The following is a 20,331-nucleotide window of genomic DNA, read 5'->3' as shown; positions in this document are numbered from 1 at the left end:
TTACAGATCAAAGCTAATCACCAGCAGACGCCTGTTTCTCAAGCTGCCACTTACCTGCACTGACGTCCTTCCTCCCCCTCCCATCACACTGCAGAACAAGTATACCTGAATCATGCAACAGAGCACAGTCTAACATCAACTGAAATACTTCTGAAACCACAGGCTGAGTCAGTACTGAGTATTGTCAAATTAATTAAACCAGTTGGACCATGCCACATCATATCGCTAACACCCTTCCAGATGGCTGGGATATCTACTACTCATCACATGCTTCACTGCAATACTCTCAGCAAGCTATACATGGTTACAATCATTTGGAAATTGTGCTGTAAAGACTTAAAAAACAACCAAACAAAAAAATGGGACAGCACAGTCAGATAAATGTATTCAATAGTAGAATATCCAAGCATAAGCATATTTACTGCAAGTCATTTTTTTAATAAAACAACAAAAATTACTAATGTGAATTTGCCATTTGATACAATTATCAACCTCCCCTAATTATCAACCTCTCTGTCTATGTTATTACCTTAAAGAGTGACAAAATTATTTTACAGAAATTTCTGAACAAAGAAATATTGCTGCTTCAAAACAGTGCTTTTAATAATGGAAAATTTAACTTTTAACTAAGTCAGGGAGTTTCAACTCGATGAGAATAATCTTCAGAATAATCTATTCAGTTGTATCAGTGTATCTCAGGCTTCTATCCCAGAGGTAGCCCAAAGGTGCTCATAAACCTTTCACTTGCCTTGGAGGTATGCAGTTTCCTCTTCCCTGACTTTCTCTTGAGCATAACCTTTGCCACTGTATCAGTTCACATGTTTAAAACTAATTTTCCAGTGTAGGTTTCTTGAGAATAATTTCTGGAACATCTACATAGCAAATATGACCAAATGGAAATCTATTGGCATAGTGCCTATAAAGAGTTCTCAGTAATCCATGAAAAAAGTCTCGACTATTTTCCAGGAGACACCCCCAAGTGCTTAAAAAAATAATTAAATCAGATATTATTTAAATTATCGAATCTTTGAAGAATACCACATGCACACACACAGAGGAAGTGAAGTGGTAAAAGAAAATTATTGGGATGAAATTTTGTGAAGATTTACTCCCATTAAATCATATACACACAGTGGATATATTAGAAATGGACAAAGGTAGATAAAACAACCTGGTGGCTGATAATATAACATGTCTCATTCAGCTTTTACCTAAACATATAACTGAGTTGACCAATCCTTTGGGAAAAAAAAAAAAAAGAAAAAAAGAAAAAAAACAGGTGGCTACGTTGACAATCAACATGCAAATTGTAGGTATTAGTTAAGGGATAAAACAAAAGTTAAGGCCAAAGAAGTTAACAGAGGAAAAAAGACTAGCAGACTGCTTGTGAATACACTACTCATATTCTTGTGCCACCACACTACAAAAAAGTCAAAGACTGCATTAGAAAGAAGGCACAAAGCAATTGATTTCTCCTTGAGGCTAATACCCTGGGAGAACAGGGATATCTACATTTGGAAATCCTTGGCCTGGCTTGCCTGCTTGACAAGTAGGCAGAGAATTGCTTAACCTAGCTTACAAGACTAGACTTGCAGTGCTTATTACAAGGGTTAATCATCAAGTTGTCATTTCAAAGTTTCCCATTATGAGATTGTGCTATATTCAGAAAGGCTTTGCCCCGTAAAATATTACCTTTCAAAAAGAGTGCCAGGGACTGTGGGAGGAATAATACAGGTATGAAGGCAGATGTCAATACATTTATTAATTCAACCACTGCATGCAGTGTCATCTAGAGTAAAAAGTTTTCAGTCTTTACCTGCTGCATGTATACTTAAGGTGGAGGTGTCATTTTTTCCACTGTTTTCAATGATGTGTCTAATATCTCCTCAGAAATTTTGAACAATTGTGTTGTCTTCTCACAATCTACACTGACATATTCCCAGCAGTTCACATGCAGCTGAAATTAGACTACCTGGCTTTCTCTGATAATAATTGTTTCAACTTATTATACATAATACCTTATCAAACCAAAATGACTAGCTCTACCCTGAGATTATTTGATAGAAACAGCATAGCTCTGCAAATAAGTTTTTGTTAATTATCTGCAGCTACAGATCTAGGATAATTTAAACTTTTAATTTCACTATGTACTATCTTGCTCATTTGAAAAAGCTATAGACAGGTATATTTAAACATAACTAGCCACAAGGAAGAACATTCCTTATATCATTCACAATGAGGTACTGGCTCTCTAAAAAGTTCAAAATTATCTTTTTACATTACAAAAGAAAGACGCTGTTTTCCTTAGCTCTTTTCAGCCCCTACTGAGCAAGAAACTTTATCAAATATTTAGTTCAATCATGATACTGTAGTTTAGTGATACTAAGGCTCTATCCTTTCTACTGTGCTCTGTTTCCCACAATGAAGCACAAAAAAAATGAACAATTCCAAGTCAAAAATGCAACTTGACTTCACCTCCTGAGCAAACAATAATCTCATGATTCAACTAAGGGTATCGTTCAGTCCTCCTACCTATCTATGCATTATCTGCCCCAGATAAAACCAGAGAAGTGCAAAATTTTGCCACACTGAGACCTACATAAATAGAGGATCTGGAACTGTTCTTTCCCTTCACCACCACCACCTCCACTTCCCCCCACCCCCACCAAAAAAAAAAAAAAGGGTAAGAATGAAAATAATCTGCATTCTGATTCTGGAATAACTATCATATGTTCCTTATATTTAATAAGTCCAATGCAAAACGAGAATGCATAGAAGAAAAAAAAGCACACTATATAAAAGTTTAACAGACCGTTTTGAATTCTCTAGCCTCATATAAGAAGTGAAAAAGTCAAAGCAAGGCATAGCAGCAGGGTATTACCGCAATCACAATATTTATTTGGTACTGCACAGTTAGTATTTCCTTAAATATAGTTGCATCAGCAGCTTGTGATATTTAAATATCTACGCCCTCTAGCTTACCAGCCTATTAAAAAAATCAAATATTAAACAATCTAATCAAATTATGCATACATAATTACTTATAAAAATCCACTGCTTGTATGTTGTTAAATAACTAAACTAATTATAGTTGACTGTAAACCATAAGTATGTCATGAACACTGTTAAAAATGTCTATAGGATTAACTTTTAAAGTATTTACCTGTGTGTAAGCCTTCGGTGACTAATGCAAACAGCAGTCTGTTGATCCTGCGCAACACAGACCTTATGGCGACTACATTTCATCTTTAAACATGGATCTTTAGCCGGATCTAAAGCTAAAAATAATTTTAGAAAATTGTTAACAATTATCTAGAAGCATGCAATTAAAAAAAGAAATACAGCACACACAAAACCCACCAAGTACATGGGGGAGGGCTGGCCTGATGTTTGTACAGGATGCCAAAAGGAAAGGCTCTGATCTTCATCGGGATAAAATGCAGCATATTCAATAATAAGGCAAAATGAAACTGTACAAAATTCCAAGGAAAACAGATCTTCACGAATCATGCATATTCCTGTATGCTCTCATACAATACCACTGCTATTTATTCATAAAAATAGTAAGTATCCTTCACAACTCTCTCCTTATCAGGGTTTGTAACAAAGGCAAAGGCTGGTGGTTTTCACTGTAGCTAAAAACACTCTTGATATTAGAATTTGCTGAAGACTTTTAGGAATCCTGCACATCCATTTTGTCATTCAAAACACTAATGTCTAAACAAAAATGCTTTGAATTGGATTCTGTTGCCTTCAGTTCTCCATTTCAGTGACGTCACTTCTAAACAGAATTAGGTTTGTGGTTGTTATATTTCTAAAGCTGTAACACATCTGAAATGACAATAAAACAATATGCCAAAAAGATGGGCAAATGGCATTTATCAGGAGTTTGGAACATTTGTTCATTCAGATGTTGGCTGCCACATCTCCCACATACAAAATCTTTGTAAAAGCTGTAAACCAGAATGCTAGTTAAAAAAAAGCGTACTTCTCAATCCTTTTCATGTCATTTCTACCATGAAATAACATGTACAAAGCAACATTGTATAGTAATAATTCAGTGAGACACAAACAGTAATATGCTGGTCCATTGCAAATTAACACAGAGAAGAGGAAAAGCATCCATTGGCTAAGTTTAGCTGCTGTGTAGCTAATAAAATTACTCACCACCATGTTCTTTTTAACAATTGCCACTTTCTCACTGTAACCCCCAAATACTGGTATTTCTACCGTAAAAGTAGTTTCTCTTTCCTGCTAACTAAGATACAGCTGGGTTTTTCCAACTAAGCATTCTAAATAGGTAAACAATGACAATATCTGAATTTACTCAGAACTTATAACTCAGATGAGATTCAAATAAAAGAAAAAGTATATTAAAATATGCGGATGAGTGATTTGTATGAGTACACCAAGTCATGCTCCTGACACTGATCAGCTCAAAGTCTGAATCAGCATTTTCTAACTCCTGAAGAGGTCTTATACTCAATGTAAAAAGCACTGTTAGAAGAAGGGAGGAAAGGTAACCGAGAAGGAGGGAAATCCAAAAGCCTGAAAGCAACAGAAAATGAGACACATGTAATAGGGAAGAAATAGTAAAACCAAGAAAGTAAGAAAGAAAATTAGAAAGAAAATAAAGATAGGGTAGGAATACAAATATGACAACAGCATCAGAGATCTCAGGATGTAGCCCTCTGTAAAAATAAATTCTGCCTGCAATATTCTAGCTTTCTTATTTCTGTTTCTTTTGTAGCTCAGTCTTTGCTCTTTAATACACCCTCAGCTTTGAACTACACTTTAAACTACAAATACTAATTTCTGGGAATAAAACTTAAAAAGTCAGACACTCCTTTTCATTACTTAGTATTAAATTTGCGTAGCTCATTTCTTGACTAATCAAGTCTACATGACAATACAGTAGATTCTAAAATTTCAGCCAATATTCACTCTCACCAGAAAAAATCAACTTTTCCCTTCTTTGATCTCCACAGTGTTTTTCAGGTAGATCTAAATATTCCCAAACTATTTTTTTTATTCCTATGGATATCCTTCTCTTACATGGAAGGCCTTCCCCATCTCACCCCACTTTGTTTTTATTTTATTTGGATTAAACACAAAACCAAAACAAACAAACAAAAACCTAAGAAACAAAAACCTAAGAACCAAACCCTAGCTTAAAGAAAGAGTACTGAAAACCCTAAATGGCAAATTTCAAAATCAAGTAAAAAAGCTGTAAACAACTAATATTCAGTTATCCTGTGTTCACCTTCACTTAAGCAGATTACTGTCCAGCCTTCAGTTATTTTTCAGAAATGCTTTCCCCTTGTTTTTCACATTTGTTTATAAAATGTGTATTTGCATACATATTTTCTGAAGGGAAAGTTATGTTCTTGTGTTCTTCATGATCAAAAGTAAACTTTTAACCACAACTTCATTTTAACTGCTAAGTGATATTAATATAAGGCTGACAAAGCATGCACCCAGTAAACAAGACCAGGCTGACAGTTAGTTACAGTTTTGACATGTAATTTTTTGGGGGCTAAGCAGGATTAAATACAGTTTAAATGGTGAATTTTTCATTTTTATTTCCTTCTTAACAATATATTCAGCTGTACAAAATATATACATTATATTATCAACAAAATAGAAAAGTGGTGGAATCATTAATATAACAGTAATTCAGTGCAGATTGAAAAGAAAGATTTCTTTAATTACAGTTTAAAACATACAGGCAGATAGATGCATTCCTATTCCAGGTATTTTATTTCTGCTGCAAAACAGCCAGAAATTCACAATGAGCCATCCGGCTGTAGTTAATAACTCTGATTACAACAACTCTAAACCAGTGGGAAGGAAATGCAGCGATAAATGACTAGAATGACTGAACTAGAATAATAGAATTGGAGTTCAAATTAACGAAAGCATACTCAGTATCCTTCTCCAACGTACTTTGGGTTTTAACATCCATGGAAAATACTTTCTCTACTTTAAGTCAAGCAGAATGTAATGTCTCTCCCTAATGAACATGAACAAATTATCATTTAATGTACTGCTCAAGCGCCTCTTCCTAGAATGCTCTCAGATGGAGACACTACAGTAGCAATACCTGAATATGACACCAACATAGTTTCAGGTAAATGTTTTGTAAAACTGCATAGGTTTTTGAAATAAAAACGTATTAGCAAGAAGAAATCTGGAATCATACAAGGATGCTGAGTCCAGTATCAAGTAGAAAATGTGTTTCAGGAAAAGGGATGAATGGGTGTGATCATGCAAGTGTTCTTTAAATCAAACATGATTTAAATGGTTATTTCTTTTCCTGAGTTCTTGGGACTCTGAAGATATATTTTGATAATTCTATCAAAATTTATCAAGCTGTAACATGTCTTTCTGGCAATGCTACAGGCAGAACCCAACTTTATAACCAAGAGATGATACTATCACTTGGCCTTTATGACAACATAAAGATGGGTATCAAATTAGGAAAGAAGACCTCTAATTTATTGTTGAAATCAAAATGATTTTATTCCTAGGGGAAAAAACAAAAAAACAAACAAAAAAAAAAAACACCATTTTAAGGTTTTAATATCCAGTGGAAGTCCCAAAGATCTAACCAGGAGATCAAATTAGAAAATGGCCTTGACCACATAGGTGACAACACAGATGAATATGCTAGATTTTGAAAAAAAAAAAAAAAAACAAACAAAACAAAAAAAAAAACACTGCTGGGAAGCAAAAGAGTCTGTATGAGTTTCAATGAGTACTGATACTCGGTTAGTTTCCTTATGTATTTAACAGAGATTTTCCACAAAAGATAAACCAGATTGTTCAGAATTCTGTGTTTAAAAGAAAAACATTTCTGAGGACCACTCAATCACAAACTGCACCTTATAAATTAAAGATAGCAACAGGTATACATTGGTGAGAACCTAATATTAGAAATCAGTTCTGCAGAGGCAGAAGACTGTCCTGACATCTTTGTCTGGCTTCAGAGAAATGAATGATAAGAAACTTCAGACACCACATCTAACAATTAGGCATTGAGGAATACACCATTAACTTCGCAGAGACAGGTCTTTGTAGCTAAGAGTTGACTGGAGAGTCTGATGGAGAGAACTATTTTGGGCATCTCCAAAGTGAACTGTTTCCTGGGCTAGACTGGGCACTCTCCTACCAAAGGCTGTCAAATACCAAAAGGAATGGAAGGCAGGGGATATAACCTCTTCCAGGGCCCATCCAAACCTTACAGTAACAATTTGACCTTTGAGTATTTACTGACTCTGTGTTTATGATGCCCTGGACGGAAATCTTGAGCAATTCCAAGAGCACATTTTGCACAATCACACATTTTTAGTATTTAACGTGCTTTATAAAAATGAAAAAAAAATACAAATTACATTAGTAATTTGCACAGCTGTGAAAGGACTAAAATAAATTGGATGTTTATAAAAGCACAGACATTTCTTTCTGTAAAAACAAACATGAAACAAAATAATTACAAAAACTGTTTTATGTCATATCTGGAGTAGGCAAAGCACACACATGGACATTTTTCATGCAAAGTGAATGATAAACCACAAGAAAAACAGTTACTAAAACAATGGTGTTAAGTTTTTCATGCTGAGTAAGAACTGGACTACCATTACACTGCAGGGACATACCTAAGACCTGTCTCCACATGGAGTCATCCTAAATATCTTAAACTACTATGAAAATACATAAATTTATTCCAGGGATGCTAGAGAAAGTATCATTGATGTAATGTAAGCTTATAACTCAGTCAAGTTAACTCAGAAAATATATGGCATTAAGTCTTTAATTCTTCACTGCATCTTTTAGTATTTGCTGACAAAATGTGCCTGCATTACCCCACCTCACTCCGAATATGCAGTCTTGCACTGGCAACAAACACTGCTTTCAACTTCTGCTAAAACAGGCAGCTATAAAGCAGTACAATGTTCATACTGGAAACACCTTAAGTGTCAAAATCCCACTGTGGAGCAATTTTTGCATCTCTCAGTTATTTTCTTCAGCATGAAACAGACATCAATCTGAGTCACTTTTACTAAATTACCATCATAATCATGAAGACTAGACACCCTTTTTTCGTAACTGAAATGAAAACTTAGATCGTACAGCATATTTATACTGTCACTAAAAACAGGTGATGGCTCCTCTATGATGAAGAGCCTCTAGAACATAGCAATATGTTTGTTTATGGCTTGCCAGAAATAATTTCTTTATTTGTGGCTACAATGTATCAGCTGACATCCTAGAAATCAGATACGACCAGCTTCTAAAGATATCGGTCTGATCTTAGCTTTCTTAACTTGGTAATATTCAGCTTTATTTAGCTCCTAATATTCAGGAAAAAAAAATAGGTTATTTGCCTATATGCATATTTAACATTTGTCCTTATATTTGCCTAAATTAATACCAAATGCAGTGGTAATTAAATTTCAGTAAGTAGAAAAATTTCATTGCCACAAAAACAATTACAAAAGTATAAAATGCTTGTAACATATAATTTTTCTCCAAGAACTTATATTGTTAATTAAAAATAATTTGTGCTCTGCTGAAAAGCTATGGAACAGAATTAGGTTCACTTGGTGACTTTTATAGATGGATATGGATTTGTTATCCTCACATCCTAAGGAAGTAATTAATATTCAGAAAAAATGATTCAACTATTACTAATGGATCTACTTATTTATCATTCAGATTTGGAAGAGCAATGCAGGAAAGCTTCTCTCCATCTCTTCTCTAAGTTAATTTCCAGCTAGTGCTCCCAGAAATTGACATTATCCAGATCATGTTTATTGGGAATATAATAGGAAATCAAGATTAGCAAGACATAACATAGGAATCCTCTTGATTAGAGCTCCATGGTAGAAACCACGGTAAAGTACTAGTATCTTACAATCAGACATATTCCCAATTTTCCATAAACAGCAAAAAGAAATGGGAAAAAAAAAAAAGGTTAAAGGGCAAAGTTTTCAGACCTAAGGTCTATTCCCCTCCTCTGAAGTTCAAGATTTGTTTCAGACAGGCAGAAAAAGAACTAGATGGACTTTTTGGTTTACTAAATTCACCAAAACCTACGTTATGTTTTGAGCAATCAATGAGTGGTTCAATTCCTTTAGTTTAAGAGGCAAGGGACAAAAATATAAATTAGCTAAGTGTTTTAAATAAAATATTAATAATTAGTCATATGCCTAAGCTACAACCCTAGGCAGACAGACATCTAGAACAGATTGATTCATATTACCTGCTTTCATAAGCTACTTATTTCCTGAAGAAACCTAAAGATCAGTACGTTTGGTTTTCCACTTTGAAATATGATGATTCCATAACTCCTAAGCAGAATTTCTCAGAATTGTGTTGGGTCTAGAGAGGTGAGGAAGATCCTGGCACCACAATTTCCAGAAACAGCAGGGGGGAAAGCAGGATAGAGCATATAAACACTCAGCTGACAATGTCAGCTAAAACAGAATAGAGATATTTAATTGCAGTAACAGTGGTCCCTTTTTTTGCCCTAATTGTATGGTGATCTGCATCCAGAATTTGCAGACATACATACATACAGGCTGTCCTCAGACACAGATGGTTTGAATCCATACTGCTTTTCATTCCAAGAGTTTCCAGTCTTGCTATGCAACATACCTGAGAGTAAACATTTTTTTTTTTAATCTTTACATGAAAATGAACCATTGTGCAGCTAACAATCTCAGACACATGAATAATGAGAGAATAAACAAGAAACAGCCTACCTCCGTAACCTGATGGGGATGTTCTGAGAAGAAGAATCTTGAATTTTTGCTTCTTCTCCCAGGGACTGCATTTGCCATTTAAGATTCACTAGATAACATGAAAAGGAGAATGGGTAGCTACAGCTGAACCTTCACAAAAGGAACCTTCCCATGAATCTACAACTCCAGTAAGAAGAGTAGAGAGAAAGTGTTTCTGTCGGTGGCCAAGCAAGTAATTAGGAGTTTAGATTCAAACCCCTGAAGGTTACAGACAGTCTAGAAGTTTGGTTTTCAACTTGTGAGCAAATGTTTCAACAAGTATGTGTCTGTGTGCATGGAGGTTGCATCCACCCAAGAAGTGCCTGCTTTTAAGATTTTTTTCAGGAAGTCTCCATCCTGAGAACCAGGGACAATTGTGTAAAACCTTTTATCATGCTTATTCTCAGATGCTTTGCTGTTCCTAGCATTTTATTCTAATAAGTTCTGATATATTAGTACTGCGTGTGTAGTTGCCTTGCAATAACTGGAGTTAAGCTAGATGAAGTTCTGATAAGCAAAGAAAACATCGAATGGTGAGTTAGAACCATTTGACATTAAATAAGTACTGGCATATTTTCTTTTTGCTCACCCCTTTTGCTGCAGTAAAGTTTCAAAGAACAAGTACCTAAAAATGCATTTATTCCGACTCATAATATTGTACCTGGCAGTCTCTTGTCTTCCTCTGGAACAAGCTCGCTAAAGTTTAATCCTTTTTTTTTTTTTTTTCACGATTTCAAAATACTTTCCTCATACTTTCTCGACACTCCTCAAAACAGTTGTCTTGATTGTGCCACACTTTTTTTTTTTTTTTTGGTCATTCAAGCAGAAGCATAAACCTTATTTATAGATCCTAGTCCACAACCCCATGCTAACTCACAGGGGCATGGATATGAGTGAGGAGGGAAACTGTGTAGGGCACTTTCTGCCAACAGTTCTTTTTCTATTGCAGAAGCCTTCCACAAACTTCAGAAACTTTGCTCATAGCAACCTCAACATGAAATAAAGGGCAAGCAAGCTTTTTAAGAGGGTATATCCCAAGATAAACAGCTATGACAGATAATTTATATCATAAAAATGTGTCTGTTAATGAATGTGCATAAAATAGCTAATAGTAATTGTATTCTTCCCCCTCTTTTCCTTGTAAAACTGTTTCAGTAATTGGACTTGAAGAATATTGTACTGCTGATTGCCAAACGGCTTGTAAACCATTAAGGACCCAAAGCAACTCCTCATCATCCCATCATACATACTCCACTCAAAATACCAAACTAATTGCAAAGCAATAAGCCAGTAAGAAGAAAACATTGGAGTTCTGGTTCTGAAAATTGCTTTCGCTATAACAAATTACTGGACAAAAATGTTGATACATTAAGTCTCATGTCAAAATTTTGCACTGCCACGTTATTTTCAAAGGTACCATCATTAAAAATGCAATCCCTTGGGAAAATCTTTGCCCAAGTTCCACATTTCTGTCCTACATGCTTCATCCCAAATTCAAACTGTGTGCTTAGCAACAACCACTGGTGCCCTCCAACAGCTTTTGATATTGTAGTAGCATTTGTGTAACTTCTAAATTATAAGAAATTCTCCTCCTCACAAATATTTGTGTTTCAATAACATTACCATAATATGTGTTCTCACTGGTAGGTATTCCTTAAACGCTTACAATAGAATATTCTACCCACAGCTCAAAAGTTGATATAAATGAGGAAGTCCACGAAGCAAAAGTCAAATGCTGCCCTTAGTTACACCTACACAAATTCAGAAAAGATCCTATTAATTTAAATTGCCAAAGAACAGAGTTACTTTGGACTCAGACTGATGTAATTGACAGCAGGCTAAATAAATATTCTGCTAAATTATCCCAAACAGGCATGACTCATGGAAATGCATGTGCATACTTGGCTGGTATCATTTAAGATTTCAGCAGTTTTAGTGAAGCACTTTTATTTTTAAATTGCAATGACCATTTCCTTGATTTGGCAGAAAGAAGTAACTGTAGATAAAGTAAAGTAGTAAAGACTACATGAAAGTTCACAATAGTAATGTAGCACTACCAAGTAGTTAAGCATTGTACTAGTTTTCCTAAGAATATTAAATCATGATTTACAGACATTCTGTCTGCATCATAACTGACTTGTTGGTTCAATCAGGAGAAAGAAATGTCTGTATTCATCTAAGAGTGGAAAAGAAACGTTTTGAAAATTCTCCCAACTATTATCTTTAAATGGCAAAATGCTTATTCTTACAAAGCAACGTGAAATAAAATGTATCTTGATTATTTCACTCTCTTGTACAACTGGTCAATTTCTGTATTTATTTCCATCATTTTTATGCTAAAAAATGTTAAAACTTAAATCAGAATGTTTTGACTGTAATCCACTTAATTATTAATTTAGTTTAATTTTTAATGTTTTTTTTTAAACAGCTAAAACAGAATCTAGTATATTATTCACATAAAGTATCCAATACATCAGTAATACATATATATGTGTATTTTAGAGAAGCTTAGCATAACAAAAATAATCAGGAAGTGTACTTGTTATAAAATTCAGTGATGATCTAGACATAAAATATGTTCTCTAACAAGTCACAAAAAATGAAATCACATCCTGCAGCGCAATATACAGAATACAATATTATTATTTTTTTTTGAGTCAGTGAAGCTTTTGCATAAATCCTGGCTCAGCCAGACCATTTATGGAAAGTCCTTTGAGCTTTAAATTACTGAAGTTAAAGGAAAATCCCAACAGGTTCAGCTTTCAGTATTTAAATACTGAAATTCAGTATTTAAATACTGTAGTAAATACTACAGTAAGCAGTAAATACTGCTTTCAGTATTTAAAAATATTTCACTGCTAACAAGCTAATAACCACAAACATACCAAACCTGCAAGAGTTCCAGATAGAACTAAGCTGCCATTTGGAGGGGGGGTGGGGATTATGAATGTAAAAAACAAAATGGACCTACTCCACTAGAAATCCACTTTGTAATGTTTCTTTGCAGGGTTTCTCTTGGATCCCTAGACTCATGTTTGCATGAAATATTTCTGGTCTCCAGAGTAAGTGATCCCTGTAGTTTGGAAATAGAGACACAAGTACAGGTGTTCTGCAGTTACTAGCTTGCAGTAAAGAAATCTGTAACTTAGTCAATTATGAGTATGCATCCGTGTCCTGACTCATAACTATCAATACATGACATAGCACAGAAGATGAAGAAGCTGTGTGTTCCCTGTACATGGATAGGATGGAGTGGACAGTAGCTGGCAAGAACAATTGAAGCTGGGTGGCCTCAGGGAGGCACAGCATGCAGTGCTTCAGGCAGAACGTCCCACAGCCAAAGCTGGCATCTCTCTCCAAAATGCATCTTGACTCAATACAGCAATTTGAAAGTTGAGACTCATTTCTGTATTAGCAGACAAGTACAGAAAAGTGTCTAATGAATACCAGTGATAACTTTACTAATGACCTGGGCTTATTACCATGACAAATACGTTTGGTAGTAATATTACTCATCTTTTATCTGACATACTGATAAATTTTGCAGTTTCAGCTAAGTCCTATTTTGAAATTTTTACAGTTGTGTTTATCTATCTTGCAACATATGTTCAATACACGAAGCAGTCTCCTTGTTTCCATTCATGAACACATTTTTTTTAAAATGTCAGTTTAAAACTCATGACTTGGAGTTGACTGACTTGGAGAAAGTCTCAGTAATTTACAACAAGACCTAGCTGAATAAAATTATTTGTTCACAGATACACAGTTAAATAAATGTATGGACGTACATGTTCCTTTCCCTTTTGCATTGTTGTTTAAAATACTTAATGTATTCTTCTAAAAAAAAAAGTAAAAAAAAAACAACAAACAAAAAACATAAAAATGAGGGAGATCATAAAAACTGGGGAGGTTCCTGACAACTGGAAGCTAGCCAATGTCATACCTACCTACAAAAGGGCATATGAGAAGACCCATGAAGCTACAGACCTATTAGTTTAACCTTAGTCCCTGGAAAGGTTCTGGAGAAGACTGTCCTGGGGGATACTGAAAGGCATTTAAATACCAAAGCTCTTATCAGACATAGTTAATGTGGGCTCATCAAGGGAAAGTTGAAAGTCCTGCCTTAGCAATTCAATCTTCTTCTTTGACAAGGTCACCAAGTTAGTGGATGAAGGGAAGGCAGTGGAGATAACCTTTCTGGATTTCAGTAAGAGATTTGATACTGTCCTTCACGGCATTGTTCTGGACAAATTGTCCAACTGGGAGATGAACAGGTTCGTGCTATGCTGGGTGATGATATGGCTCAACAGTAGAGCTCAAAGGGTTGTACTGAATGGGGTTACATCTGGCTGGCAGACAGTCACTCGTGGTGTTCCCCAGGGGCTCAATTCTAGTGCCAATTCTGTTCAACATTGTTATCAATGATCTGGATGCAGGAATGGAATGCACCCTCAGCAAGTTTGCTGGTGATAATGGTGATTCCCTGGAGGGATGAGAGGCCTTGCAGAGGGATCTAGATACCTTGGAGAACTGGATGACTAGCAACAACATGAAGTTCAACAAAGGAAAATGTCAGGTCCTGCACCTGGGATGGAGTAATGCCAGACAATGGTAAAGACTGGGAGACAGAAGAGAGCAGCTCTGCAGAAAGGGATCCAGGGGTGCTAGCCAACAGCAGGCTCAACATGTGAGCCAGCAGTGCGCCCTGGCTGCCAAGAGGGCAAACCACAGTTTCGGATTCATTAAAAACAGCACAGCCAGGCAGTCAAAAGAGGAGATTCTCCCGCTACATTTAGTGCTGGTGTAGTTCTGGTCTCTACAATATAAAAAGGATGTTAAGGTACTTGAAAGCATCCAGAGGAGGGCAGCAAAGATGGGGAAAGGGCTGAAGGATACATCCTGTGAGGACAGGCTGAGGACACTTGGGTTGTCTAGTTTGGTGAAAAGAAGGCTCAGAGGCGACCTCACTGCTCTCTAAAATTTCCTGATGAGCGGAAGGGGAGATGGAGGTGTCAGTCTCTTTTCCCTGGTAACTGAAAACAGGACACACAGGAAGGGCACAAAACTGCACCAGGGGAAGTTTAGACTAGAGATTAAAAAAAAAAAAATCTTCACTGTGAGAGTGGTCTTACACTGGAACACGCTTCCTAGAGCGGTGGTTGATGCCCCACGCCTGTCAGTGCTGAAGAGGCATTTGGAAAATGCCCTCAATAACATGCTTTAACTTTTGGACAGCCCTGAAGTGGTCAGGTAGTTGGACCAGATGATTTTTATAGGTCCCTTCCAACTCAGCTATTTGATAATTTCTGGATCTGTCCATTAGTCCATCCCGCTGATTCTCAAATCAAATCCACTCAAAGTCCACTTAATAAAATTGTTTTTATTTACTGCTTCCCTTGCAGATTTTTAGAAGAGAAGTCAAGCTGGGTTCTCACAGTTGCATGGATGATAAATAATAGCATGATTCCAATTAGTTCCCAAGATCTTCAGGAGCAATCCTGAAATCTTACACTTCTTTTACAACCTTGTCCAGCAAAATGTAAGAAAAATGCAGGAGTTACTAAAAGGACTTTTTCATGCCAGTGTCTTAGAATACGTAACTTACTTTGTCTTTGGATGTATGTTATTTACCACATTGTAAATTGAAAATCAGTAAAGAGTTATGGATATTTCAACCAAAGACAAACAACACTGCAGAAACGCACAAGAAGCAAGAATAGAACTTAAGTAAGAAAACATTTTTTTAATGAGGTGGCTAAATACAAATGAGTAAAAAAGGCAAATTTCAACATTTAAAATATGCTTTAAGAAGTATAATGCTTTTACTTACATTCAAGAAAAACATATATAGACATTTTCTTTTCTTTTTTCAAACATCATTTACTAGGCTTTCTTTTTCCCTCACCAGTGAACAATAATTTCAGATTTCATATTCTTGATAACTCTGTTAGCCATTTTACATGCTTTCCTATTAAATCCCTGTTGCAAACATAAATTCACTAGACCATTAAATGAGCCTGTAAAAAATAAGCAGTCCTAATACATACCAAAACATTTTCAGGCACACAGTCCTTGGGAAACGATGGCACCTGTGACTTCAAGGCTCTTAGCTGGACATCACAACCCAGTGACAGGAGCAGAAGGACTTTAAGGATGAGTCTTTCTAGGAGGGCTTTTGAAGGACTAAACGTTTATCAGGTTTGTGAAATGTGAGAAAACACTTCCAGATAGCCTTTACTCAGCATAGTGTCGGTTTAAGGAGGTCTCTGCTTCTACTTAGTCACTGCAGCCCCGTGTCACATTTCCACTTTGCTGACTTAACTATTTTGTGGATCTGAATGGTTACCTGAATCTACGATCTAGCTGGATTATAATAATAAAAAAAATCACTTTTTAACTTATGATTATTCAAGATTTGATGGCACTACAGACCTTGCATCAGAACATAAGATGGGCTGTCAAGGGAGCAGTAATAAAGAGTTAAACTGGCATTACTACTGAAGGCAAGATCATCTCATGAGTTGGGTTCAACCTTACTAAAAATCCTTCATATAGCCTTTCTTAAAACAGATGTAAGAATTTAGAATCCATTCAGTGATTCTTTGGAAATAAATACTGAAATAATTTGAGATCCACAACTAGAAAAACATTATCCACTGAACCTGAGTTAAGAGCTCAGACTGTGAACCATATAGGAGAAGCTGCTTTGGCAGTGTTATTACAGTAGAGAAATTCATAAAGGAGAGCTAAAGAACTACTGAAGCACAGCATTACATAACGAAGAAAAACCACCATTAAAAGTGTTCTCCACACATCTGCATAGGATCTTTTCAGTCAAAGGCTGGCTGAAAGTAATAAAAAGCAGCAAGAATTTATAACAGAATTCTGTTCATTTTCCAGATGAACAGAATTCCCAGACATACCTAATACCTGAAACTGGAGACTGCTCACCAGATTAAAATGTTAGCTCAAATAAAGGAATAGTGTCTTTTTAGGAGGACATTCTGAATTTCAAAAAACAAAACTGAGAAGCTGTTAAAAATATTTCATGCTTATTTACTATTAAGGCTAGAGAATACTTAAAGTGCTATGACATTTTAATTGCGAAGAACTGCAATTTCTCTTGAAAGAGATTAATATATACCTCTAGTTTTAAAACGTCAATAGCTTTGCTGCATGCACTCAAGTTCTAGTTTTTGTAGCAAAGTAGCAAAGTTTAAATCTATATCTGTGATTGTTTTCAGTCTTCAACTAATGGATCTTCATTAAACTCCTTTATGATTTACCAGGGCTTACAAATGAGTGAAATCAAATGATTTTATTGAACATGATTCTAAATGTTTTCAGTTCATCATACAGAAATGTACAGAGATGTGAATGCATGTATTCACATATCCTTGGTTACCCAAATTGTTACAGAACTAGGTAGATGAAACATAAATAGCTAAAAGGCAAAGACAGAACTAAAATTTGTTTGAAACTGTTTAAAAATCTTACTGCTTTAAAATGGTATCTACAATATTTCTCCTGTAAACAGATATTTAATATAACCTGATATAAGCCAAAAAAAAACCTCAGTGGAATGATCTACAAGAAATGTTATAAATATATCTACAAACCAACTACACCTTCAGGGTGTTCATCCTCCATGAAAACGTCATTTCATATTTTTCCATTACATGAAAATTCTCCACTGTTCCTCCAAGGTATTTCTGTTGAGCAAAGGAAAACATCCTCCGCACTAAAAAGAAAATTACACCAGTGTCTTTGTGTATGCAACTTTATTCAATAGCTACACCCTCCAAGCTCTACTTCTATCTGCCATCTAAAAATAAAATGTACTAAAAGTACCTTGTATATTTTTGTCTGATATAAAGGCGGTATATGAAGAAAATGTGCTAATATTTTTTGCTTTTTTATTATTTTGATAAAACATACATTAAAGCTACTAAAATGAACTTTGAATAGCCCAAAAAACACAAAACATAATTGTTTGTTTCTAAAACCACTGAAATGACAAAACCCACCTTTTAGTAGCAACTAAATATAAAAGAATTTCAGATTTATTCCACAAATAATACCTGTTCCATATTATTGTCTATATCAACTTCTATATTGATATAAGTAAAAATGTATATAAATATATATGATACACAGTAAAAACATTCATTTAAATACATCTGTCTACCTGTATGTGTCTATAACCAAAAGAAAGTTCAGTGGGATCAAGTACTCTTTGGATGAATCATGTTTTAAGGAATATCACTGGTGGATTGAAATGGAGGTAACAATGTATTTTTCCATCTTCTACAGTAACTTAGATTTTGCAGCAGAACTGAATAATCAGCACTATACATTTTCAAAGCACGGGCTAACTTCCTGGAATGCTTGGATACTTCCATATAATCACTCCTATTAATACCCATAGAACTACACAGATCTGTCTTCCGGAGCAATTTTGACATTTTAGTCATATTAACATAAGAATACATTTCAAAATATACCACACTATAGAAGAGTGAATTCAGACATTATTAAGACACTCATTTATTACCATTTACAGAACTGTATTAATTCCTTGAACCACACCCTTAAAAATATAATAACATACTAGCATTGAGATTTGGGTTCAAATTAAGGATGTATTTGGGGGGGAGTTATATAGGAAATCTATGAAAATCTTAGAAAAGGTTTAGAAATCTTAGAAACAGTCAGAGAAATCTTAGGAAAATAATAACTATGTACAGATCACAAAGATACAAATATATGGAAAGCATTGGTTCCTTAAAAATACTACCTGTAAATTAACACAGGCATCGGCTAAATATAATTTGTAAAGAGTCCAAGTATATTGTTGATTTTAGTACAAAAATGGGCATACAACATAATACATGAATAAATATAATGAGAACCCATAGATATGACTACTGATGATATTGACAAGGAAGTACAGGAGTACCAACTACCCACACCACAGACTAAAAGACAAGGGCAGGGAATAGAGATCAAGTGTCTTCTTAAAAGACAGCTAACAATTTGAAAACCCAGATACAAAGCTAAATATTACACCACCACCCATATAATATATAGGCAGCCTGGGGTTTATGCAGTTTAATGGTCTTCATATTTGGCCATGTATAGATTTTAAAACTTCAAAACATTTATATTTTAATTTTGTAAAGTTGCTATAACTTAAACCAACAAAGAAGTATTTCTGTAAAAGCACAAATAATTCCTATAATCTACTGTTTTCATAGAAAAACAAAACAAAACAAACAAGCAAAAAACACAACTGAGCAGAACTGGCATTCGGAACCTTAATTTCAAAAAGATTTCTTGCTTATTCCGTACTTTCACAGATTTATAGGTAAGTTTCTGTAAAGCCAAATACTGATACAACAAATATAATGGAAAGATGGAAAGAAACAAAAAACAGAGAAGTTTAGAAAATTATGTATTTCTATCCTCAAACAACTTGGCTGCCCAGTGCATATTGACAGACTACCTGCATCTCCATCAGTACTATTACAAACAGTAACACAACAGACTTGGGTGGGAAGTTGTTACTGCTCCTGTTTAGAGTTCAAACATTGTCTTTTAGTGAACAATTTTAGCTTCTTACCAGAAGTTTATCTCTACATTTTAAAAACTTGTCCTTCACTTTGGAGCTTCATAATCTGTTCACTTGGAAAAACAGCTTTTTATGGAATGCTCTCACTTGAAAGAGAGTAGCTGCTGCACAAAACTGAACTGCTGCACAGTAACAGAAGATCAAGGGGGAAGCCTTCGTGAAGATTCTCTACACAGAGAGCTTGCCTTGCAGTCAGAATGTAAATCTAAGACTTAAGCTTACATTTGTAGTCTACCAACACTCACTTCCTCCTATCTCATTAAATAATACTAGGATAAAATTGTACCGAGATTGTCACTGTTCTCTCTCTTTTATTGGCAAACACAGGGAATCCTAAGAGACCTGATTTCTTTAGAGAGCCATGAACAATATATTCATTCCTCATTGCATTCAATCCTAAGGAACTAACTCCTAAGGCTGCCTTACTTTATAAGTATGAATGGTTCCTCCCACAAAATACCACACAATCACTTTTTCCATCTGAAGACACTGAAGTAAAAACAAGTACATAGTACTTGTACAGTTGTATTTTATTTTAATATTTTGCTATGTTTCAAGAAGTCATTTCCCATTATACCCAAAAGTACTTCTCCCAAATGTACTCAGTAATGTTATTTACTTACTTTCAAAACAAAAACAAAATAACAGCATGCATACCTCTTCTTAACAAAGAGTATCTGCATGACAATCAGAGTTTAAAAAGCATTTAATTCTTGAGAAACTGTAAATCTTTTGACATGCAGCTCAATTCAGTATCATTACTAAATTCAGACTAGGTGTTTCCAGCTGAGGTTAAATTCACTGACAAAGACTGTAGTGGAACTATTACATTGTTAAAACTGAACAACAGTATACTGGCAGGTAAACACCTGACGATCTTTATATGACACGTTGACAAATCAAGACAAAATTGTT

General features: G+C 35.1%; 1 protein-coding gene across 5 annotated transcripts in view; it reads right to left on the bottom strand.

The window, feature by feature from the left end:
- Positions 1-20,331, bottom strand: part of SPOCK3 (SPARC (osteonectin), cwcv and kazal like domains proteoglycan 3) — a 199,149-nt gene that overhangs the window by 107,202 nt on the left and 71,616 nt on the right. For all 5 annotated transcript variants that reach the window (XM_040555879.1, XM_040555882.1, XM_040555883.1 and 2 more), the window contains one exon: positions 3,164-3,278. In XM_040555879.1, the coding sequence (XP_040411813.1) occupies positions 3,164-3,278 (115 nt within the window). The remainder of the gene's footprint in view (positions 1-3,163; positions 3,279-20,331) is intronic.

This window comes from Cygnus olor, chromosome 4 (genome assembly GCF_009769625.2).
Source record: "Cygnus olor isolate bCygOlo1 chromosome 4, bCygOlo1.pri.v2, whole genome shotgun sequence".
Classification (NCBI taxonomy): domain Eukaryota; kingdom Metazoa; phylum Chordata; class Aves; order Anseriformes; family Anatidae; genus Cygnus; species Cygnus olor.
Note: the sequence above shows the minus strand (reverse complement) of the source record. Positions and strands in the feature narration are given on the sequence as shown.